Source organism: Emys orbicularis, chromosome 9 (assembly GCF_028017835.1).
Source record: "Emys orbicularis isolate rEmyOrb1 chromosome 9, rEmyOrb1.hap1, whole genome shotgun sequence".
Taxonomy (NCBI): Eukaryota; Metazoa; Chordata; order Testudines; family Emydidae; genus Emys; species Emys orbicularis.
Genome location: NC_088691.1, coordinates 29,317,689 through 29,341,907, shown reverse-complemented (window position 1 = coordinate 29,341,907; position 24,219 = coordinate 29,317,689). Strand labels below are relative to the sequence as shown.

Sequence of the window (24,219 nt, the reverse complement as noted above, 5' to 3'; positions counted from 1 at the left end):
TGTTGTATTCCTCAGTGACATTCTTTGCCTAAGCATACCTGTAGTTGTAGCATGTTGCCTGGAAGCGTTTGAATTCTCCCTGTAAGGATAGGGTCCTCCCACTCCCCCTTAGATCTGAGTCCTCCAAATTCCTTCCCTGCCTGCACAGTAAGCTCAGTTTCTACATACTCCCTCTATAAGCTTTCAAATTCTGTCTTGCCTGTGTTACATGCCCCCACACATTGTCCCTCCCACCTCCCTCTCACCTGAACTGCACTCTGTCATATCACCCCAGTCATACTGGCTAAAATGGGCTTCTACCACATGCCTCTTCCTCCTACTGGTTCTGCTCTGTCCCCTCACACTGTCTTTCCCCTTCTGTCTTGAGCTGGCAATTGCCACTGGAAGTGGTTCAATTCAGTTGCCAGAATAAGTAGACAAGAGGAACAATTAAGTCTATGCCTACACTGCAGTATAAGCTCAGGGTTCGAACTCAGGCTTAAACTAGCCCCAATTTCATCTATAAACAAATTGTGCTGACCCGGGGTTCCAGGACCCCACGGGGGTGGAGGGTCTGAGTCTGAGACAAGCCCTATTGTTTTGCAGTGTAGACACTGCCCCATCACTTCAGCCATGGTAATATACTGGTGTGTGACATCCCCTGCCTGAATTCTAGATGTTACAGAGACAGACATCCCACTATCAAGCAAATTTGCTTAGGAACATTTCCTATAACTGATGACACATTGGGGTATCCCCACTCATCCAAGATAATCCTGGATGAGTGGAAGGAGAGGCTCACTATCTCTATTGGGGAATGGAGGAAGTGGTTCTAGCTGTCGGACTGCTCCCCTCCCCAAGGTCAGTTCCTGAAGCCTCTGCAACCTCCTCCTCCAGTTCCTCATTACTAGGATGACCATATTTCCCTATGCTGAATACGGGATATCTGGTAAAATTACTCGTATTCAAGCGAGTTCAATGACAATCAGTCAGAACTATGCAGTGCAAATGTTCAAATTAACATCAAGTTGACTGAGCCCCTGTTAAAAAGAAATACTGTGTAGCTGGATTCTTTTTATTTACCTTCTTATCTTTAAGGCTTTAGGGTTCACACGGGGAGAGGAGACACACACACACACACATTCCCGTACACCTCTCTCATGTTCCTGGTACCTGGCACTGTGTCTTCTCGATGCAACACGTTGGGGGGGGGGTGGAGGGGGGACATGTGCACACGGGGTCATTCCGTTTTCTGCCAGGGTTCACACCAGAATGTGGCCAGCAGCGGCCTTTCGGCACTGTGTGGGAGGGAAGGGATGGGAGCTATAGGAATGAAGGGGAAGGGATGACCTGGCCCATGTCTTTGCAGAGCTCATCTCTTTCCCCCACTCCTTCCCTGTGACTGGAAGCAGCTTGTCCCTTCCTGCCCACACAGTGTCGAAAGCCAGCTAACACCTCCAGGCTGCTGCTGGCCACTGACATAACCCAGCTGCTTCCTGTCCCCCAGCTACAGGGCGGGCAGGAAGGGATTAAGCCCTAAGGATACATTGTGCACCAGGTCCCAGGGAACCTGACTGCAGGAGCTTCAGTGAACCCCACCAGAGAGGTGGCTCAGCAGGGGAGGGTGCCTAAGGGACAGAGCTGCCCTGTGCTCCCTGGCAGCAGGACACAGGGTGGGGGGAGGGGAGTGTGTGTGAAGAGGGTGCTAAGCCCCTGCCCGGGGGCCTGCTGGGGAGCTTGCAGGGTTGGGGAGCAAATAGGTTGGAAATCGTTTCCCCACCACATCACTCCAGAGCTCAGCTGAGGGGCGGAGAGGCTTCCCCGTTCTAGTGCTGTGCGGGGCTTTGGCACATGCAGGGCTCGGCTTCTCCTGGCCAGTGCACCGGGCCAGAGGTTCTTGGGCTTTCCCCAGGCGCCAGCTCAGCCAGCGGCAGTGGGGGAAGGAAGGAGCCTGCTGGCCATGCTGTTGGTGAGTTGAGCGCTCCGAGCAGTGGCTGGTTCTCCACACAGTGCTGGGATCGGGACATGTCCCACCGGGGAAGGGGGTATGGAGGACCAGTGGAGCCTGGGGGGTGAAGGGGCAAAGCAGGGAGAGGACAGCGAGAGGGGGAGCATGTAAAAGGCCGATGGGTGGACAGCAGAGGCTATATGTAACCGGCTGCTGCCTGGCCCCTGCCCGCACTCATCAGCCCTGCAGCTCGCAGCACGCAGCCAGTGCCAGCCGGAAACAGGACAGGAGGCGAGGCCCTGCTGGCCAACATCCGGCACACAGCAGGGGCTGCACTGACGGACCAGCAGGAGGGAGCGGCTGGCCCCATGCGCTGCAGCTTTGCCCCACCAACAACCTTGCACACCCACCCCCATCGTCGACCACTGGACCCCCGCACTCACCACTCTTGGGTGGGAGGCTGGTGAGCAGGGATCCAGCCAGCAGCAGGACCTGCCAGTACTGGTGGTGGGAAGACAAAAAATACGGGACAATTTGCCCATTTTTAAAAAAAAGTCAGGATACTTGCAGGAGGGGTTAAATAAGGCATTGTCCCTTTAAAAACGGGACATCTGGTCACTCTACTCATCACACCTCTGAGAATCCATTGTGCGCTCACAGCCTCCTCCTTTCCCTCGGCCACGCTCTCTGCAAGATACCCAGGGGTTCCTGCACTATCCTTAGAATTGGGTTCCTGGCCACTTTCAACCCTGAATGCTTTAGCCTCATCCACTGGGTCCTTATTCTTATCCTCCAGGGCATGGTGAAAATCACACTCTGCTTTTTCAATCAACGTATGAACATTAGGACGACCCATATCAAACACCATTTTAACTGCCTCTCTCCCCTCTGGAAGTAGCCCATCTATAACAAGCTCTGGGGAGCCTCAATCATCCGGGGCAGGATTATTCGTGACCAGAGAATAAGCAAGAAAAAGTCACTCTTCATCTTCTGCAGGGGGCTCCTTATGCTTCTGCTTAACAGCACTGATGCTGGTGATTGCTGTGTCAGACCCAAATAAAACTTAGATAACCTGTAACACAGGGACTGCCACTGTCCCTGACCCATATAACCCTGTGGAATATGCAGCTAAACCCCAGAGCCAATTCCCTTCTGCAAAATTCTCTCCCAATCTCTTCTAGTCAGTTCACAAAATACAACCTGCTCTCTAGTTTTCATAAGCCACTTTAACACTTCCTCTGTGTCCCTGCTCCTGGGACAAGGACCTATTTCTTTCATTTTGGTTGATATCTCTTCTGGTGAAAGGTTTTTAACTTTCATCTCTGTATGCGTATCACTCTGATTGTTTTGGACTGTGGACATGATTATAAGCTCCATAGGGGCAGCTTCAGAGTCCAGATTGCTCAAGGAAGGAAAAAATGGATTATAAGGAGGTAGAGTTTCATCAGACAATATTAATGCTTCTCTTTCCAAAAGTTTCACTGTCTGATTAAGAGTGCTTGTCAGATCTGTATTCTCCAATTGTACTGCTTCTAGCTGTGCTTGCAGAACACCATACTGCTCCTTGAGAGGTTCACATTCCTGAGCTTTCTCAATCAATGCCTCAGAATACCTAACACACTGTGCTCGTAGCTCAGTGACCTTGTCTCTCAGTTCTTGTATCTCACCCTCCTGCAAATCCTTGAGTTCAGTTTTATATTTTACATTCTAGTTTCAGTGCTTCATTTGTTCCACAAAAGCTCCAGCTGCTACTATCAAACCCTGAACAACCACAGCTTTTACCCTTTTCTTAGCCAAGAAAGTTGCTTTCCAGCAGTTAAGCCACCACCGCAAGTGGATTCCAGCTTCCTAGGATGTCCAACACCTTAAGAGGACCCACATTATGTAGATAATTATCTACATAGCTCCCCAGTGACTCCATTGTCTCTTAAAAATGCCTTAAACCTCTCAATATTCTTAGGTAATGGTCCCTGGAATATTGGCTGTCAGCCCAATCTGCAAACTTCCTGGCTTGCCAGAATGTTGGATTGAGGTTCACTTACTCAGCCGATGGATCTAACAAATATTTATTAAAGCAAAACACTCATTGAGTAGTGATCAATTACTCACAAGTGGGAAACGTATCAGGACGGTCTCATCACATTCACCTCCAGCACTGGACAAAATAGCTTCAACCTCCGTTTGTTACGCAAACTTATTTATAACTTTTTGTTATCTTTTCTTACACATATATATTAGTCTTATTTACATGTTAACTCTCCTCCCCTGTCAGTTCAGGTTTAGAATTAGTTCAAACCAGTCTTTTCTAGCTTTTTAGTTACTTTATCTTTTCTTGTTCTCTCAAACATGATTATTGTAAAATTTTTTACACATGTGCAACACTAAACATGATTATTCTGCAATTTTTACACGTACACAGTTCTACTTATGCTTACACTATTAAATGTTATCATAACAGTCTCTTAAAATCCACAGCAGGCTTCTGTCAGCCCTAAATGTGTCTTCACTCCCAACACACTGAACCTGTGCTCTGGGAGTCCGCCAAAAGTATCCCATGGACTGACTTTCTTTGTCCTCTGAGCAGTCAAGTTTGGTGGACAGTCAAGTTTTCCCACACTGCACCATGAACAAAGGGCTAGAGCATGTTTTAGGAGAGTGCAAGGAAGTCTGGGATATGGGTAGTTGGACTCAGGCCCTCATAATGCAGTGTAGATGCTGGAGCCTCAGGTTGGGAACCAGGGCTCAAAAATTCCTAACCTGGATTTACAAATGAGTGTAGATGTTCATGCCACAGGTTAACAAACGCAGGATCTGCTAACTCAAATTCGACTTGCCCTGGGCTTACATTGCAGTGTAGACATACCCTAAGAGACCGTGCCATTGTTTGTGTTGTATTCCACAGATTTGCATTCTAGCATTTAGCTCCGGTGATTTTTGGGGGAGGGGGAGCGTGGGCTGTATCTCAGGAAGTCCATGCTCAAACAACCCCACATTTGGACCACTAATCTTACTCCAGACCCTCTAGTGCACTGCAATTTTCAAGACAATAGAAGGAAGCACATGAATTTAGAATACTCAGAAAAATCTGCTGTTAAACAGCAAGTTCATCTTAACCTTAACTATAATGGTGTTACCACCCCATTATAATAACTAATTACGTAAACTAAAAAAAGGTAAATCAGATTTCAGATTTCAATGCAAAAGCTAATTCCTTTGACCATCGTACAGCACTGCACAATTGCCTTGGAGTATTATGTGGCTTTTTTGTTTTGTCTTACTCCAATTTATCAGGGACTGATCACTGGTAGAAGACAGAAGATTGGATTTACACATGATTGACCAATACTCTAACCAAGAAATATAAAACCTGTGGAAAATTAGTCCTAGGTGGTGGAAATGCAGCAGATATTATATAATCTGTGTAAACACTGAACTGTGGTTACAAAGTAGCAGCCTTCTCTACATTCTTTTCTACATGCCCAAGCATCCATCTGAGGAGTGACAAAAGCAGCAAATGCAATATTTCTGCTGAATAAGCATATTTGGAAGGCACCTGAAGCTGGAATTGCAAATTGCAGGCAAAGAGAGAGACACGTTTCAAACTCGAGAAGACTTTAGGTCCTCTTAAAAGTCCCCCTCCAGAAACAGGTTTGCAACGGTAAGCTCATTTCTAAGAAGTCATTGCAGAATTTCTGAATCTAACTGGCTATCAATGGTTTACTACATATTTTAATTCTGGTTGGAAATAGTGTACGTGAAAGAGGATTAAAAAAATCAGGCCTTTTGGTTAGAGCCTCTCAAAAGCATACCAAAGCCTTCAAATCCTCTGAAAATGTCCCCTAATCCATAGGATGCAACTTTTTTTCTGTGCCAGCACAACTTCTCCTCTTCCTTTATCTTGAGGAAAGAGAGAGCATGCACCCTTGTCCCCTAGAGCATCATGCATCTTTAGGGGAGATGATGTACTCTCTTTAATCAGCAGACTTTCACACAGGTTGTATGTCTCTTCCCACCATGCCTCTCCAGCCATTAAACTTGTTTGGGTAGAACCTATGGGGCATTCTACCTGCTAATTGGGAAGGTATCAACAGGTAAAGTGCCAGATTTGACAGATTATCTTCTGTGCTTCCATGACACTATGTTTAAATCTCCTATGCTCAGAAGCCCCACTAGCCTACAGTGCTGTGTGATACTTCTAAATATATTTGACACCAAAAATTAAGTATTGGTGATTAGTTCTAGGATCAAACTTTTCGAAACATCTAAAGGTTTGGGTTTGATTTGCTTCAAAGAATAGGAAATTGTTCAGTCTGATTCTTATCTGCTCCTAACTAATCTAGCCAGCTCTAATTATTTTTAATTTGTTTCCATGTATGCTTTTGTATTAAAATATATAAAATTAACAAGAAAATATGCATTTGCATGCTGAGGTCATTAAGTTATATAAAAATGTTCTGAGAGCTTCTAGTATCAAAAATGTTATATAAATGGTATTACCCCTTGTTATTTTCTGGATTGTTTTAAAAAAAATCAAGTAAACACTGTTGATTATTTCCAGCCCTTTAAAATAGAACATTTAAACCATTCTACATGGCTGGAGACAGACAAGAATGGGCAGACTGTGACAACTAGAGTGAAAAAAACCAGGAGGAATTCCAAACAGCCAGAAGTTTCCAATCCTTACTATGTCCTCAATGTGGAAACTACAGAAGTTATCTCTGACAATCCAGCTGTTTGACTGGAACAGAGAAACGTGCAACACACACCTGTGGGTGACTAGTAAGTCTAACCCACAGGAAAATTCAAGCATGTCCACAAAGAGATATCCAACCATTCAAGAATACAGACAATACTGGTTGGAGATTCTATATCAAGAAGAAAGGGAAAACATTCTGCAAAAGACAGGAGACAACAGAACAATGCGCTGTCTTCCTGGAGCCAAGACACAAGACATGACTAAGATTGGACAGCCTTCTGAAGTGTGTGGGGAGGTAAGAATCTGCTGGTGATGGTGAATATGGATACTAATGATGCTGCTTCACAGAATACCTCACAGATTACAGATGACTTTAAGGGAACTTGGAATGGTGCTGAAGAAGAACGTCCAAGTGATCTTCTTGGAGATAATTCCTGTCCTGGGAGTGAAGAAAGAGAGAAGATTCTGGAAGTGAACCACTGGCGAGGTAACCAGTGTCAGGTGGAGGATTTTGGTTTTGTGGAACATTAGTCCACCTTCTGTGGGAAGAGAAAATTTTGAATGGCTTCCATCTCAGTAGCAGGGAAACCAATCTTCATGGAGACAGGCTTGCTAGATTAGTTATGAAGACATAAAACTAACAACAAAAGGGGAGGGTGAAAAGAGTGGGCAAAAGAGGAGGGGGAATAGCACTCTATGTCAAAAATTGCATTACCTGTTTCCAAGTTCCTGACAACTTGGAAGCAAATGACGTTGAATGCTTATGGATCAATCTTTTAACTGATACATTACAAGATGGAGTGTTAGTTGGTGTCTGCTACACACCACTAAATCACACTAGAGAATAAGATGACCTATCTCTAAAGCACCTGTTTATTATGGGGGTAGGAAAAAAAGCTGCACTACCATAGACTTCAATCTGAGTGACATATGCTGTAAGTCTCATGCTGCCAGTATGAATTCCAGAAATTTATAAATGACAATTTTCTAACTCAAAAAGTGTTGTACCCAACATGGAGGACTTTTACATTAGATCTCATCTTGACAGATAAAGAGGAATTGATCACAAAACTAAAAATTAGTGGCAGTTTATGTACCAGTGGTTGTGACTTGATTACACTTGTAATGTGCAAACAGAATAAAGTCCAAACCATAATATATATACTTGGTGCTTTAAAATGGTCAATTCATAAAGCTGAAAACAATTATAAGCAGATCAGTTGAGAGAAGGAATTTAAACCAAAAAATGTGAATGGTAATTGGGAACTGTCTCAGAACATTTTACTAGAGGCCCAAACAGGCATGATCCCATAACTGAGAAAGAAGGCCACACTGATTAAAAAACCCAACAAATCTGGCTTACAGGGGAAGTGAAAGCAGCTAATAATTTTTTTTAAATATAACAAATGGAAGAAAGAAGAAGTAGATAGTGATTAATATAAATCAGAAGCTAGGAATAGTAGAAAGTTGACAATGGAAGCAAAACGACCCAAAGAGAAACCTATGGCCAGCAGAGTTAAGAACCATAGGAATGCTACTGGTCCATTATTAAATGAAATGGTAGAACTGTCAATAATAATGCAGAAAAGGCAGAACTGTTCAATAAATATTTCTGTTCTGTATTTGGGAAAAAGTCAGATGATATATTCATATCATATATTGTGGATAAAATACTTTCCTTTTCAACAGTCACTGCAGAGGCTGATACACAGCACTCACTGAAGCTAGACATCTTTAAATCAGCAGGTCTGAATAACTTGAATCTGAGAGTTTTAAAAGAACTGGCCACAAAATTCTGTGGACCATCAGCGTTGCTTTTCAATAAGTCTTGGAACACTGGGAAAGTTCCAGAGGACTGGAAGAAAACTAATGTGTGCCAATATTTAAAAAGGATAACTGGAAAAAGCTGGATAATTATAGACCCATCAGCCTGACATAGGTCCCAGCCAAAATATGGGAATGGCTGTTACATGACTCAATTAATAAAGAATTCAAAGAAGATAATGTAATTAATGCCAATCAACATGGGTTTATGGAAAACAGACCTTGTCAAGCTATCTTTTTTTTTATAAGGTTACAAATTTTGCTGATACTGTTGATGTAATACACTTAGAGTTTTGTAAGTCATTTGACTTGGTATCATGACAGTTTGATAAAGAAAATAGAATGATACAAAAATCAGTGTGACACATTAAATGGATTAAATAGTGGTTAACTATTAAGTCTCAAAATGTAACTGTAAATAGCAAATCATCATCGAGTGTTTCTGGTGGGTCCCACAGGGATCAGTTCTTGGCCCTATCCTATAACATTTTTTTATCAATTATCTGGAAGAAAACATTACATCATTACTGATAAAGTGTGGAGATGACAAAGATTGGGGGAGTGGTAAATAGTGAAGATGACATCACTGTTAAAGAGCAATCTGGATGCTGGGCACAAGCAAACAATACACATTTTAATGCAGGCAAATGTAAAGTCACACAGCTAGGAACAAAGAATGGCAGCCATATTTATTGGAAGGGGGAGTCTACACTGGGAAGCAGTGACTCTGAAAAGGATTTCAGGGTCCTGGTGGATAATCAGCTGAACATGAGCTGTGGCCAAAAAGACTAATGTGATTCTTAGATGCATAAATAGGGGAATATCAAGTAGAAGCGGAGAGGTTATATTACCTCTGTATTTGGCACTGGTGCAACTGCTACTGGAATACTGTGTCCATAGTTTTGGCATCCACAATTCACGAAGGATGTTGATAAACTGGACACACATAGATTTTAGATAGTCATGATGGTGCCTTCTGACCTTAGTTTGACCTCTTGCACACTGCAGGCCACACAACTACGCCCAACCACTCCTGTAATAGACCCTTAACTTCTGGCTAAGTAACTGAAGACCTCACATCATGATTTAAAGACTTCAAGTTACAGAGCGTCTACCACTTACACTAATTTAAAACTGCAAGTGACCCATGGCCCATACTGCAGAGGAAGATGATGGTGAAAAAGACAGTTCAGAGAAAAGCCACAAGAATGATTAAAGCACTGGAAAACATACCTCTCAGTGATAGTCTTAAGGAGCTCAATCTGTCTAATTTAACAAAGAGAAAATTAATGGGTGAGATGGTCACAGACTGTAAGGATCTATATGGGAATATAAATTTGATAACAGAGGGCTCTTCAGTCCAACAGTCAAAAATATAACAAGATCCAATTTCTGGGAAGCTGAAGCTAGCCAAATGCAGACTAGAAATAAGGTACAAATTTTTAACAGTGAAGGTAAGTAACTATTGGAACAAATTTACCCAGGGTTGTAGTGGATTATCCACCAATGGAAATTTTAAAATCAAGATTGCATGTTTTTATAAAAGATACACTCTAGTTCAAACAGAAATTTAGGGAAATCTTATGGCCTGGGTTACACAGGAGGTCAGATGAGATGATTACAACGATCCCTTTTGATTTTATAATCTACAAAACTCTTAGCTCCTAGTGACTAGTGTCATCCATTGCCATTTGCCACTGCCAAATTCTAAGGAACCTTATTTCCCTACACTAGATTAAAAAATGTACTGTAAATCTTGCAAATGAAGAGGTATATAGCTGTACATAGTTTAAAAGCAGGAACAATAGGATTACTTACCACATGAAGAATTTTATTTTCTGTTTCGTATACTGTGCAATCCTATAGTAAAGAAAAAAGAAAGAAACAATGTGTGAGATTTAAAATCTTAGCCCTACACACATGAATGAAATTATTATTAAAAAGAAAAAAATAACACTTTATACTGTTAGAATATGTCTCTTGCATTCACACACACATGTATATAGCGAAGTCATCTCTCCAGGGTTTATATGAATGTCTAAAGGTTATTCTGTTTTCTCTGGGAAACTTCACTGCAGTAACGTCTTATTAACCTTAGGGGTCTATTCTATTTATAGGACTATAGTTCTTGTTCTTTGTAATGGGAACTATGCACCTGTATCAGGGGAGAACAGATCATTAATATAAGCAGAGATATGTATGTAGAAATGCACTATCATGTAAATGTTAGGAATACATGGCCATTTAGACCTAGATAGACATAGCCTAGTCCTAAAATTCTCAATCAGGCAAAAAAGGTTGTTGACTTTAATATTATTTTTTTCTTGAGTGAAGACTATAGTGTCAGGTCCACAGCCAGGGAGTACCCCCTTTTTTTACTACTTATGTACTGGATGGCATGACTGAATGATGAGAAGACAAGGTGTTTCAGGGAATAGACATAATTTTAATGTCTTTTTTTTTTTTTTTAAGTCTTGCTTGACCTTCACCAGATTACAGGTACCATATCTGACAATCAGGGGTCTTCTTCTTTGAGCTTAAATGCATTATATATCACAATGCAATATATCACAGCAAGTTGCTATATTTTTGGACATTTACATGTGAAAAGGCAGATATCCCATCTTGAGGTATATTTACAGATTTCTGTGAAACAAAAGCAGATTATTATTGTTATTCATTATTTATATTAACATAGTTCCTAGGAGCCCTCGTTAGGGACTAGGACCACATCATACTAGGCACTGTTCAAACACCGAACAAAAAGATGACCCCTACCCCCAAGATCTTATAACCGAATTATGTCAAAGAAACTCATACCACTGATACTATAGTAACAATATAAAAAAACACATTACTTCAAAGTTCAGTTTTTCAAAAAAGCCGTAATATTTTGCCTATAATTTTGGGTACATAAGGGTTTCTCAACCTTTTTTCTTAGCAAGAACTACATGTTAATAGAGAGATTGTCTCACAGATATCTCTTCACAGACCACAGTAACTATGTAATCTTGAGTTTAGCATACAGTGAGGCAAATCATGGTGTAAAGACATGTGACACTGTTGAGATAACAGTAATAAGTACATAAAAATAGATTACTTTTAGGGACTCTTTTTAATGGCCTCTCATTTTGCATTTAAAACACAATCATTTGCTCCTGGAAAAGATAAAATTTGTGTGCAAACGTATTTGTTCTTCCAAATCTAGCTCTCAGTTTTCTATGTGGTTTGTGCATATTAAAACTGTTTGTGTGAACAACTCTGTCTTTTGCAAAATAAATATTTGTGAAGGCAAAGTTGTGGGCACACATTTAGATGACACACTTACTCTACTTAGAAAATATTGCTCTTACAAGCCAAAAAGTAGCACAACCATACTATCTTATGATAGGTTACATCAATTTTATTCTGAAAAAAAAAAATCAGAAAGAAAACCCTTAAAGCACTCAACCATAAACATAGCACAATGGAATTACATGCACCTGGATTTGTGATGCTCTTCATTTAGAAGAGAGTTGCATTTCTCTGTCATTTCCCTGACAGCAGAGATGTTATGGTTTACAAATCCAGCAGGGTTTGCTCACACTGGAATTGAGGTTGCCACTGAAAATAGTGACAACAGGGATTAGTTTTCATATTTCTTGTTGACAGATTTTTTTTTCTAATAGAATCCATGAATTCTCCACCGTCTTATTTTAAGGTAAGTGAAATGCGGACCCTAATTAAACTACTTGGCATTGACTCTTAAATGGTAAGTGGATAGGAAAGAAGGGGACTGTCGGCTTTATTCAGTGCAAAGATGTTATAATTGCAACTGACCACAAAGACATAGGTACATTTTATTTATTTATTTATTGGATGGATGGAAGTTGCTTACAGGAAGAGAATAGATTATCTTAGATATTAAAAGAAAATAAAGGTCCAAAATGTTCCTGGCTCTTGTGCAGTTATACAGGAAGGGCTTGTGGCGCCTCTTCTCTGTGTGTCCTCTGCATGGATCAGAAACAATTGTAGTCCCATCACTTGTGGCCCACAGAAAGGAGCAGGCTTCTCCATCCTAAGGGCTAGTGCAGCATGTGCACGCATCAGGGATCAGGCCTCCTGAAGAGCAATCCCTCCCCAAGCTCCCTGTGACAAAGTGGCTCTGTGTTACTCTAACAAAGGCCTGAATAACATAATCTGGATCAAAATCTGTATTGGCAGTAGACTTCTAAATACGTAAGAAATGCATTCACACTTCTTAGCTCATTTATCATAGCAAGGATAATGAAATTTGTCAGTCTTGGTCAAAGGCTACTAGTCCCTCAGTTCGCACTTTGATTGAATTCCATTACAGGTGGTTGGTCTGTTAAGTGTTTTTCACTAGACCAAGCACATACTTTGATTTCCAAGAATAGAGCTTAGGGAGAACATAAACCCTAATTATAAAAAAATTAAATATTGAATATTTGCAGGTCAGATCAAATTATCCATCACCACAACAATGAAACAGCCCTGTCTTCATCTCTCTTTTCATGACAATATGCTTCAGAGCAACCAGATTTCTGCCCAACAGAGTAACATACAATATTAATACCAGGCAGTTACGTGCTCAGCTTGTGAAGCTGAAGACATTGGTTTTAGATAGTAATGTTGAACAGCATGGCATAAAGGTATATGGACACAGGCATGCTGCACAAGCCATAAAATACCATTTTATATCCTACTGATAGAACAAGCAAAACATTTGGGGTCAGATAAGACTATACAAGTTTCAGAACCAGTTTTTTCCCCTCTGGTGTAATTAGACCAGTTTTGAAAAAGAGAGAGAAGCAATTGTGGAATGAAGATGGCATAGATAACATTTAATTATGATTTCCTGGCCAGAAATTAGATGAGATTCTTTTAGAGTATCTTAAGTGTTTAATAAAATCTGAGAAAAAGAAAGAAATAATTTTGCTACTACACAGTTGAGGTACAATAGGGATGCTGGGGAAGTATGAAGGGGCCTGGGATGCCTCAACATAGCTGGCAACACATCTGAATTTTTCATTCTCCAGCAGAAAAAGTCAGTCCAACAGTTACATAATCAGCTCTGCATATAATTTCTTGAAAGTAGTCAGATATATTTCCTTGAATGTAAACTTTATTCTTTTACACTGACACCCACTTCAAGGTCCCTTTACACTAGGAGGGTGGTGTAAAGGACCTTCAGTGTAAACAAGTGGTAGGCCCAAACTGCTGTATCCTATTAGAAAGGGGAGATTACCACTTCCTTATTACTAACATTGATGGTTCACTAAACGTGGGCCCTTAAATCTGTCACTGGTCAAGATGTGGCTATTGTTCATCCTGTACTTCACATCAGTAACATGATTTGGGAAAATAGTATTTTCTTTCTTTAAATGGCAGCTGCTTGAAACTTCTGGTGGTTTAGAATGTTGGAAGTAGGTTTGATAGAAATAAATTTGTGAGCAGACTGTAGATTCAGTAGGTAAGAGATGGTTACTCACCTTGTGCAATAAGGTTCTTTGAGATGTGAGTCCATGTGGGTGCTTCACTTTAGGTGATTGTACACCCTGCACCTCTAGTCGGATTAGGGTGACCAGACAGCAAGTGTGAAAAATCAGGACGGGGTGGGGGAGAGGGGTAATAGGATCCTATATAAGAAAAAGACCCCAAAATCAAGACTGTCCCTATAAAATCGGGACATCTGGTCACCCTAAGTTGGATAATTTTGACAGCAGTACCTGGCTGGGCCGCACATGCGCTCTCCTCATCTCACGCCTGCAGCAGCAATTAACTAGTGCAGTGCTGTGCGCCCCCACCCCCCAGTTCCTTCTCTACCGAGGAGGAATTAATTAGAACTCCGAAGTAGAGGGGAGGAGAGTGGGTACTGGAGCACCCACAAGGACTCACATCTCAAAGAACCTCCGTTATTGCACAAGGTGAGTAACCCTCTCTTCTTCTTCAAGTGGAGTCCCTGTGAGTGCTCCATTTTAGGTGACTGTAGAGCAGTGCCCCTCAGGGGAAAGGAGGGGCTTCGGAGTTAGGTCTGAATGGATGATAAGACTGTGTGTCCCAGCCAAGTGTCAGAGGCTGAGACCTGATCAATGATGTAGTGTTGAATGAATGTGGGAGGAGATGTCCAAGTAGCTGTGTTGCATATGTCAGTAATAGGCACATTGTGCAGGAAGGCAACCGACGTAGCTACAGCTCTTGTGGAGTGTGTTCTAACCCATGAGGGGGGTTGCAGTTCATATTGTCAGTAACAGAGCTGAATGCAATATGAAATCCATCTGGAAAGTCTCTGCTTAGAGATGGGTTTGCCTTTGGAGCCGTCCGTGGTGGAGAGGAACAATTTAGGAGTTTTCCTGAACGGTTTAGTCCATTCAAGATAAAAGGCTAGTACCCTTCTAATGCCCAGGGTGTGGAAAATAGCTTCTTGCCTGTCCTTGTGAGGGTTAGGGGAGAATGTGGGAAGATGGATATGCTGATTGATGTGGAAGGAAGAATGGACTTTAGGCAAAAATTTGGGGTCAGGTCTGAGAGTGACCTTGTTTTTGAGAAAACCATATAGGGTGGTCCAGTCATAAGAGCACCAATTTCTCCCACGCGTCTCGCAAATGTGATGGCAACTAGGAAGGCCATCTTCATGGAAAGATGTAGAAGAGAACATGTGGCCAGATGTTTGAATGGGGGCGGTTGTGAGAGATTAAAGCACTCAAGTCAGGTCCCACTGGGGTGTTGGGGTTCTGGGTAGAGGCTGCACACTCCCTGGAGGAATCTTTGGTAATTGGGTGAGCAAAGACTGAAACGCCATCCACTTTGTCATGGAATGTTGTAATGGCTGCCAGATGCACCCACAGAGAACTAATTGAAAGGCCGAATTTCTTAAGGTAGAGCATGTAGTCCAGGACCACTGGTATGGTAGAGGTGATGGCATTGATTTGTATGTTTAGGCACCGCGTGTGGAATCTCTTCCATGTATGTAGCCCATGTAGTGGGCCTTCTGCTGTTTAGCAGGATGTCTTTAATGTTCTCAGAATAAAGTTATCTCCTTGCCCTGGAACCATTGAGGAGCCAAGCTGTGAGATGGAGTGACTTCAGGTTTGGATGCAGAGTCTGAGTCTGGTCCATGTCTTGAGAGAGCAGATTCAGAAGAAGTGGGAGGAGACGCGGGGGGCATAATGATATCTGTTTCAGGTATGGGTACCAGGTTTGCCTGGGCCATGCTGATGCTACCAGCATGACTTTGGCTTGATCACAATTCTGATCTTGTGCAGAACCCTGGACAGCAATGGGGTGGAAGGAAAAGCATACAGGAGGGATGCGTGCCATGGAATGAAAAATGCATCGTCACTGGATCCTGATCCCAAAAGACCCACTCTGGAGCAAAAAACCATACATTTGATGTTTTGTTTTGTGGCAAATAGGTCTATTGCGGGGACCCCCCATAGTTGAAATATGCTCTGGATAATGCATATGCTCTGGATTTCCCTCTAGTGGTCATTTGAGAACCTTCGACTTAACGCATCAGCCATGACATTCTGAGACCCTGGCAGGTAGGTGTCTGATATGGTGATGATGTGTGTCTGATATGGTGATGCACTATGTCTAGAGTTTTATGGAGTCACTCCTCCCTGCTTGTTTATGTGGAACATGCAGGCAACATTGTCAGTCATGATCTGTATGTTTTTATCTTAGATCGGAGGCATAAAATGTGCACAGGCATTACAGACTGCGCGTAGTTCCAGTACATTGATGTGGAGTGTTGATTCAGAAGGAGACCCTCTTCCCTGTACTCTGAGCTTTCCTAGGTGGGCACCCCACTCCAGTAGAGAGGCATCCCTTGTGATTATCAATTCATGAGGAGGCTGAAGGAAAGGGACACCAGCGCAGACATTGTGCGGGTGAGTCCACCATAGTAGTGAGTCCTTGACCTTCATTGGCATACTCAGAAGTTTGTTCAAATTGTGTTTGTATGGTGTGAACACCATCTTGTGCATGTGCAGTCTGGCATGTTTCACCACATATGTGGTCGCCGCCACGTGACCTAGTAGCTGAACACAGGTCCTGGCCGATATCCTTGGGCTGTGCACTGAGGTATTGATGAGGTTCATTAGAGTGGTGAATCTCTGAAGAGGTTATGATGCTGATGCTTCTAGATAATTTAGGTGCATGCCAATGAAGTCCAGTTTCTGGACTGGAGTCAGTGTGGACATTTGGGCGTTTATTTGTAGACCGAGACTGGTGAAGAGCGACATTGTCTGGTGCGTGACTGCAATGGTTTCTGCCCGAGTGCGAGCCTTGATCAGACAGTCATGTAAGCAGGGGTATATCATGACCCCATGCATGCGAAGGTGGGCTGCCGCCACAGTAAGGACTTTGGAAAACACTCGGTGGGTTCGTGGAGAGGTCAAAGGGTAGTACTGTACATTGGAAATGGTCCTGTCCCAGTACAAACTGAAGAATTTTCCTGTACATAGGGTGTATAGTAATGTGAAAATATGTGTCTTGCAGGTCGAGGGCTGCAAATCAATCCCCTTCTTCCAGTGCTGAAATGGTTGTAGCTAATGTAACCATTCTGAATCATTGTGTTCTGATGAATTTGTTTAGCTTCCTGAGATCGAGGATGGGTCTCCATCCTCCAGACTTCTTTCAGGTGAAAAAATAATGGGATTAGAAGCCTTTCCCTCTGTAATGGACCAGAATGGTTCTACTGTGCCCAGTTGTAGAAGATGCTCCACTTCGTGTCTCAGGCAGGTTTCAAAATGGGTGAATGGGTGGGAAGGGCACAGAATTCACTCATCACTGAAGTGGGGACAGAGGGAGCTATCACTTTTGCTACTGCTATTTGGCTGGATAGAGTTTTCTGCAAAGTTAGATTAAACAGTACAGCAACACATTGGTCTATTTTTCAGGGTTAGATTAGGATACGGAAAAGGAAAAAGCTTGATTTTTTTTTTAAACTAAATGAAGCTTACAACTGGCAGAATTAAATGAAACCTAAAACAGAGGATCCAGGGAATTTTTTTCAGTGCCTATGATTTTCTCCTATCTGTGACATTGCTGGTTTTCACATTTGCAGGATTTAGGTGTCTTTCAATAAGATGCATGAGGGAAGTTAAAATTAATTTGTCCCAGAAGCAAAACAGCTACCTTAGGTCACATCAAACAGGGAGAATGTGCACTGTGCTCTCACAGAGAAGACAGGGTACTTAAAAACAAACAACCTCTTCCACTCCCCAAATACTCAGCAGTTGCCTAGTGAGTATATTAACTATTGTTTTTTTCAGTTTATAATAATTAATATCTCCATCTCCAACCCTATTCAATTTAAGCAATGCAAACACTTCAATGTGTGATTGTGCAAAATTTCAAGTTTCAAAATGCAATCATTTTTTTCTGTAGTCCTCTTCCAAAATATATGCTTAGAATTTCTTTATAATGATAATAATAGTCTTTTCCTACACTCCTATGACTCAAAAATGACTCAAGATGTTTTGCTCAAACTTAAAAAAAAAAAATAGGGAAAGCCCAAAGATGGAAAATTGCAGCCCAAGGGCTAATGTTGCAGAAAACGTGAATACCTGGAATTACAGTGGATAATTTTTGCAGTCTTGTATTAGATTAATCAGTATGCTCTGGGGTCACAAAGGAGCCATATGCCTAGATGGTTAGACTGAGTTTATGGCTGCTTTGCTTTGCTTTGCTAGAGCAGCACAAAGCAGCTGGAACTCACTGGTGAATCAATAGCATTTTTTTCCAAGTGTGTACTACCTATATTTGCTTTAATAAATATTCAGTATGCATGATGGACTACATATCCACATGCATGCTTATATCATAATATACCACGTCTGACTCACAGAGGTAATGATGTACCTTTAAAGTATGTATATTAATGAACTGACTTGTTGGAACAGATGGACAGCATGAAAAATGCTGGTTTTAAAAAGAATTTTACACATACCCCCCGGTAGACCTGAACAGTTTACTTTAAGCTGTGTTTCTTTGTCACACTAAAATAATGTCAGTTTTTCATCTTTTAGAACAATGAATGTATATATATATATATATTTTAAATCAAAGTTATTTACTTGGGAGATCTACGTAACTAACTATTCATTAGTGTCCTTTATTCTGCAGAGGAATTTGTGCAGCTCTCAAGTTGGTATTAATACACATTTCAAATCCCCATAGAAAAATGACATTATTTTTCACTTCTTGTTCTGACATACTGTGTAGGGATTCTGTGCTCTAGTAAACAGCTGCCATATTTTGACACAGAGATGGCAGTATTTCATTGGTGGATCTTTGTATAATCAGTTTAGTGGTAGCACACCCTTTGCTTTGGGGCACAGCTCTTTATGGAGCTCCGAAGTGGGAAGGTGATGTGGGGATACCACTGCACCCCTTAAGCAGGAGGTGAAGCCTGAGCTCCCTTCCCCTGGGTGGTGTGAGTACGGTAAAAAGGGATATTTTCCCCCTGCCCATCCTGGCTTGGCTTGTATTGCTAGTGAGTGTGTAATGCCAACAGACCCCTGTCATCGGTGAGCAGGATTGAACCAGCGACCTCTGGAGCTTAGTGCATGAGCCTCTACCGCATGAGCTAAAAGCTAACTGGCTCTCAGCTAAGGCTGTAGAGCAGACTCATTTAACTCTAATTGGTCTCAGTGCCACTAGATGTGACACCACACCCAGAAGGCATGTGGGTTACAAATGCAACGATGACCACTGTGGCTGGCCTCTGCTCTGGGGACTCTCCCCTTTTGCTACACAAGGGCCAGTCAAAATCAGGCATTAAGTGCTTTGGTATCCTTCAGGAGGAAAAGATACAGTTATATGTCTAGTTTTTAGACCACAGTTTTAAAAAATTGCTATATGCAATTGATTCTTTTAAAAATATAATAGCTAGGTAACTTATGACCACTCTCCACAAAATACCAATATTATCCCTATTATAGACCTTAGCTTCAAGCTTTACATTTCAATCAAAACACTACAGAAATGTGTTTGCACCCACTACCTTCTAATAAAGAATTTAAAGGGGAAAATGGGACAACCTTAATTATAGTGAAAAGCAACAGAGGGTCCTGTGGCACCTTTAAGACTAACAGAAGTATTGGGAGCATAAGCTTTCGTGGGTAAGAACCTCACTTCTTCAGATGCAAGTAATGGAAATCTCCACGAAAGCTTATGCTCCCAATACTTCTGTTAGTCTTAAAGGTGCCACAGGACCCTCTGTTGCTTTTTACAGATTCAGACTAACACGGCTACCCCTCTGATACTTAATTATAGTGGTGACACTGCTGGTTATAGCAAGAGAAGTTACATTCTTATTCATGCAGCCTGTAAATTCTATGTTAAAGGTTTGAGACCAAATATATATTTTTCAGGATTGTATGTGCCTGGGGAAGATGCCCCCACTTGCTAGCAGAAGTCACAAGCATGTTTTTTTATGCACAGTAAAACTGAAGTAAGGCTGTATTCACTGAATCTTTGAACTTACTATCTTAACACACTATGACATCCTTTCAGTACAACGAAGGCTTTTGTGCGAATGCAGTTATTCCAAAAGAGTCTATTTCAACTCCCATATAAAGAGTTATTTCAAATAGTTGTACCTGCCAAGACACCTGCCTCAAACATAAAATTTCTAAATAACATTTCACTTTTCCTTAAACTTTAAATGATATATTCTTCGGGTTGAAATGTGAGCACTTTTCTTACGAATGAACCAATAGCCTGACATAATCACTGTCAATTTTGTGTGTGAGAGAAGGCAATCAAATATATGTTTTGAACATAGCTTTATGGGGCTGCACCAACTGCAGAGAATTTTATGGAAAATAAAAATGCTGTCCATTTAAAAGTGCAATGGCGAATACATATTTTTAAAAGAAATCTACCATTTTGTTTTGAAGCTCACACAGCATTTATGTAATTAACAATCACCTGTGAGAACTGCTTTGACTCATATTAATTGCACTTTTTAAAAAAAGGCCTACTTCTCATTCAGTCCCAAATCTATACCTTACAATATGATTTCTATAAAATATTTGATTTGTACTCTGCTTATATATCTTAAATAGGCCTGCTAAATTTTTTATATTTATTGAAAATTTGGTGTGATTGTCTTAACTCAACTGCTTTTCCCCTCTATAGTTCTGCAAATGAAAGAAACCCTGTGAGAATCATTGATTTTGTATGACTGTGCATGTCACGAAGACTTAAGTAGTGGGAGGCTCAGGCAAGCTTCTTAGCCAAAGAAACTGGACTAGAAAGAATATGAAAACCGTCATTAAAATTCCACCTCTTCCCAATTTTGGTCAGAGCATAAATTCTGCAAGAACAGCCACCTGTCATGGTCTGTACTTTACTATATGTGCTCCTGGCTCTAGCCTGAACCAGGAATTGTGAGCATAGATGAAAGTGATTATTTTTTAATTTCAAGCACACAGTTTGAAACTACAAAAAAAGCTCACTATGAATTCTGAGCAACAGTTTAGGAGGCTCTTATTTTAAGCCAAACCATGCATTTAAACCAAACCATTGCATTCATGCAGTTCGTTTGCATCTTTTCACTGACATTTCCTTTTGTGGGTCTGTTTTTTTCTGGCGGGAATCCAAGTACTGTTTGAGAAATTAAAAGAGCTCAGTAGGACACCACCTATATGCAAGCAAGCATGGAACAGAAACATTATAAATACAATTGTAATATTATCCAAGACGATTAAATTAGAAAATTCATTCTCCTTCAACAGTTTCTGTTGTCTTAGTATATATTGTTTTGAAACATGTAGCTCTATGGCCAGTCTGCTGTCAAGGCAGTATTTAGCTATGCTGTGGAACCAGATTCAGAAGGAATAAAAGTATGGTGTATTCAGTTATTAAATGTTATGATTCTGTGTTCTGTCTACTATACCTTTAAATGCAGGAAATTTTCTGCTTGCTTGCCCAGAAGTGGGGAAGGGAAACAGTACTGACAGGCAACTTAAAATGATTGTTACAAAGAGAGAGCACGCAATGTATTACTTTCTGTAGTAGTCATCTTAAACTGGCATTCCGCATTGCTCCCAACTGGCAAGTAGAAGGCTCCCTACATTTAAAAGTGCAGCACAAAGAAAGTAGAAATCAGGAATTACTTCATTATTTTCAATGGAGTTGCACAAGGGTCAAACCAATCTGAGAGAAGAATCAAGTTCAGTACCTCCCCGAAATGGGTCAATTCAACAGCCAGCTGGTCTAGTGATCATACAGTGGCTCCTCAGTTCTTTTCCATTGGCTTGTTCTAGAATGGGCCCTGCTGAGTCATATACAGGGGAGCCTCTCCCTCCTGTGTATTCCTTCTTCTCCCATTGGGGTTCTGTCATGACAGCACTGAGGGGGAGTAGGGCCCTCCCATTCCACTGGGTCCTGACCCAGGACCCTAAAGAGATGTTGCAGTGTCTGGACTACTTGTTGGTCCACCCCAAGTTACACGCCCCTGGGTCACTTCCTTCTGGGATATAGCTCTGTTAGGGGTGTGGTCACAGTTTTTTCAGTATCAGCATAGTCTGCCAGGGGGACAACATCCCCTCCTTGGAGGTCACTCTTGGATTCCCAACTCAAACCGGGAGGCAGGGGGGAATATGGATCACAGCTTCCAGAGTGGCCTTACCAAGTCTGTACTCACTCTTCCCATAGCTCCAGGTGTTAGACTCACTTGCTGGTGCAGCCTGTAACTGCTTTTCCCCATGCCCTTGGGCTTCCAGTGCCCTTTTAAACTGTCCCACCACTGGAACAGGCCCGCAACTGCTGAGAGGCGGGGTCTCCCTGGCCCAGTACCGCCCCATGCCTTGCTCCAATTTAGTATCTCGTCTGTGAACCCCCTCTATTTACACAGCTAAAGACATCATAAAAACATCAGAAATTTTAGGAACAGCAAAATGTCATTATGGACCTACACTTATAGATTTGGTTGGTTTGCTTATTTTAATCCTATTTTCTGGGTTGTTCTCAACCTCCAATGTCACTGTCTTCTCAAGAAACTAACCTAGATGCCTATGAAATTCACTTATACTTGAACTGATTTACCTAGTATTAGACCTGTGAAGGAAAATGTTCATTTCATGGGAAACTTTGCATTTTTGAATTGTTTTGGGTTAATCAAAATATTTTCTTTTGATTTGATGTTACATTTCTTTAAAATATTGTAATATAAAATAAAAAAATGAAACAAAAGATCATTTTAAATGAAAAAAATCAACAAGTTCCATTCCAAAAATGTCAACATTTAATATTTCAACCTCATTTAAATGCATTTTAAAAAAATAAAAATAAAATGAAATTTAGTCAAAAATCAATGTTTGCAGAGGAAGTTTGTTTTTGACAAAAACTCATTTTCCAACAGAAGAATGCTCCATGAACATTTTTGACCAGCTCTGACACAAAATAATTTCTTTATCAAGACCAAATATCTAGATAATATTCCATAGCTTAGCTAATAATAATATAATAATATTCCACCTGTTAGTATCAAAAACTTCCCTCCTCATTAGTTCCTTTCCAAATTTTGAATTCTTCTGTTGGGTTAGTTTAAAGTTTCCTCTTTTCCAATAACAAACAGCTAAAACCTCTTACTCTCTTACTTATCTAGATTCCTGAGACCTATGAGGCACAGCAAAGAAACCATAGCACAGACAGCTAAGGTGGTTATAAGCCACCTATGCACCTGCCCAATTCTGGGCTGCTCCAGGGACCACAGAAGCCCCCTGCAAAGTTTAGGGACAGCCATGGAAGCCTGTCTAAGGCTTGGTCTACACTACATACTTACTTTGGTATAGTCATGTCACTCAGGGGTGTGAAAAATCCACATCCTTGAGCGACGTAGTTATACCGCCCCTACTGCCCCCCCCCCACAACATAGACAGCACAATGTCAGCAGGAGAGCTTCTCCTGCTGACATAGCTATTGCCTCTCATGAAGGTGGGGTTACTAAGCCAATGGGAGATCTCTCTCCCGTCTGCTTAGAGCAGCTTCACCAGATGCGGTGCATCGGCGCAGCTGCACCAATGTAAATTTGTAGTGTAGACCTGCCTAAGTTACAGCCTCCCTGGACTGCCAAGAATTTCACCAGTGCAGTATGTTGTGGCCCCTCTGCCCCACCAAACACCTCTTGCATGGCCCTGAAAAGAGAACCTTGGGAGGCAGCCTATTGCTGTCTTCCTCATTTCCTGTGCTGCGGGAATCTTTTCCTAGCTAGACCTTGGACTTTTAGAGCCTCTTTACTCAGCTGCAGCCCTTTTACCTGGTGTACAGGGAGTAAGAATCTCACCATTTATGCTTAAAGGTATTGCATTATGGAGTTTGTTTTAGAGTATCAGATTTGTTTTACAAACATTGATTTCTCTATGGACACAGCTTTGAGAAAAAATTAGTGTCAGTACAAGAAAAAAAGATTAAAATGGAAGATGGTGAGAACCAAAGAACTTAGGGATATAGAAGAATTTCTATTTGCACTCCATGGTCAAGTATCCCTTTGATGTTTTTTCTGTATTCATACTAGCTTTTTTTCCCACAGCACAAAAAGTATTCAATTAGTGTGGCTGGCAATGCCTAAGGCAGTTTTTTCCTACTAGTTTAACATACTTCAAACAGAATATCCATTTTATTAAATACTGCCTCCCTTTAACCCTTCAAGTACCAAGACAATAAAATGATCAGAGCAAGGCTTAGAGTTTCACTTTAGAGCTAGGTTTCAGAGTAGCAGCGGTGTTAGTCTGTATCCGCAAAAAGAACAGGAGTA

The 24,219-nt window shown here is 41.4% G+C and overlaps 1 protein-coding gene across 5 annotated transcripts in view; it reads right to left on the bottom strand.

The window, feature by feature from the left end:
• Positions 1-24,219, bottom strand: part of LOC135883552 (connector enhancer of kinase suppressor of ras 2-like) — a 569,301-nt gene that overhangs the window by 330,639 nt on the left and 214,443 nt on the right. For all 5 annotated transcript variants that reach the window (XM_065410743.1, XM_065410741.1, XM_065410742.1 and 2 more), the window contains exon 5: positions 10,266-10,307. In XM_065410743.1, coding sequence (XP_065266815.1) covers positions 10,266-10,307 — 42 coding nt within the window. The remainder of the gene's footprint in view (positions 1-10,265; positions 10,308-24,219) is intronic.